This window comes from Pundamilia nyererei, unplaced genomic scaffold (genome assembly GCF_000239375.1).
Source record: "Pundamilia nyererei isolate P.nyererei 1_Seehausen unplaced genomic scaffold, PunNye1.0 scaffold00034, whole genome shotgun sequence".
Taxonomy (NCBI): domain Eukaryota; kingdom Metazoa; phylum Chordata; class Actinopteri; order Cichliformes; family Cichlidae; genus Pundamilia; species Pundamilia nyererei.
In genome coordinates this window covers 848575-849862 of record NW_005187435.1, presented here as the reverse complement: position 1 = coordinate 849862, position 1288 = coordinate 848575, and the positions used below count along the sequence as shown (strand labels likewise).

Genomic DNA, 1288 nt, shown 5'->3' with positions numbered 1-1288 from the left:
TTACTAACCTTTCTTCTTGGAAGATGACCAGTTGTCTGCTGGTTTCATGTCCTCATAATCTGTCCAGTCAAAGAGAGCCATGTCCAACGTTGGCATCACCTCTCCTTGTCCTTTTCCTCGTCCAGACCTCTGAAAATGAAAGTGTACCTTGAAACTACACCTTACCTTTTACCCATACTCATACGGACATTATCAAGCATAGACAGTAAATACATTTCTGTCATCTGTGATGAATGCTTAGTTGTTTCAATTAAACCACAGCAGCAATAAATGAGTGTGTTTTGGTTTGCTCACTGTGTTTTGCTAGTAAATGTATTCGGTGTGTTCTTAATGAAACTCATTGGACTTGTGTTGTGACCAGCAGCAGTGATGTTTCATTGATTTATAAAATACCCCCACGGAGACAACAGGGATAGCAGCAGAGCTTTAAAAACCAATCGATTGGTAACAGAGAACATGGCTGGCCACACACACCAGCATACAAATATACATCATGCAGTACTTGTGTGGTTAATACATAAACAGTTTACAGACTTGCAGTTCATTGAACAAACGCCTTTTCTTTTCTAGTCAGTGGGGACTAGATCAAATGCCTGCAGATCAAATACAGCACAGAGTGGATGGTGAGGTGACATGTTTAAATGAAATCCAGCTGTATTTTTATTTATTTTTTTAAAGAAATTGCATTGCAGTTATGGAAACGTACAGAATGTAATTTCTTACTTCATTATGTTTTGTTGTTGTCTTATCTATAAAAGCAAATGGAAGTGATTAGCATGCAAGAAAATCTTTGCCTTATGCGTTTATGTCAGGATGGTAGAGTGCAACATGCGATGCACTAAAGGTATGATGGTTGATGATGATGGTTTCTAGGCTAAGTGAGAAAAAAGCCCACCCAAAAGACCCGAACCACTTAAAACTGTTTTTTCCTATGTGTCAAAGAAAATAAATCAAGGTTTGCTGAACCAAATTCTTAGAATCTCCTGGAGTACCTATGCACAATTATGAGTTTAAAATGATCCTTATTTATCTTCGCTCTATTTTAGATGGAGACAGGCCCTTGCATCTGTTCGTTCTCTGTTTGAAACAAGCTATTTTAGGCCAACTTTCTTCTAATTGGCTGATCCTCTCAAACAGAAGATTTGAACAGTTGGTAAGCGGGACATATATGCTCAAAGCCAGAGAACACAGAGAAGATATCCTTAATACAGAAGATCCTTTTAAGGATATCTGCTGTATTTGAAGGAAAATGTACTTGACAAAATGTTTGTGAAGGTTCTCAGTCATC

At 37.9% G+C, this 1288-nt stretch overlaps 1 protein-coding gene across 1 annotated transcript in view; it reads right to left on the bottom strand.

Moving 5' to 3' along the window:
• draxina (dorsal inhibitory axon guidance protein a) overlaps positions 1–1288 on the bottom strand; it is a 21247-nt gene that overhangs the window by 3777 nt on the left and 16182 nt on the right. Inside the window, exon 4 of the mRNA XM_005729662.1 lies at positions 9–129. Coding sequence (XP_005729719.1) covers positions 9–129 — 121 coding nt within the window. The remainder of the gene's footprint in view (positions 1–8; positions 130–1288) is intronic.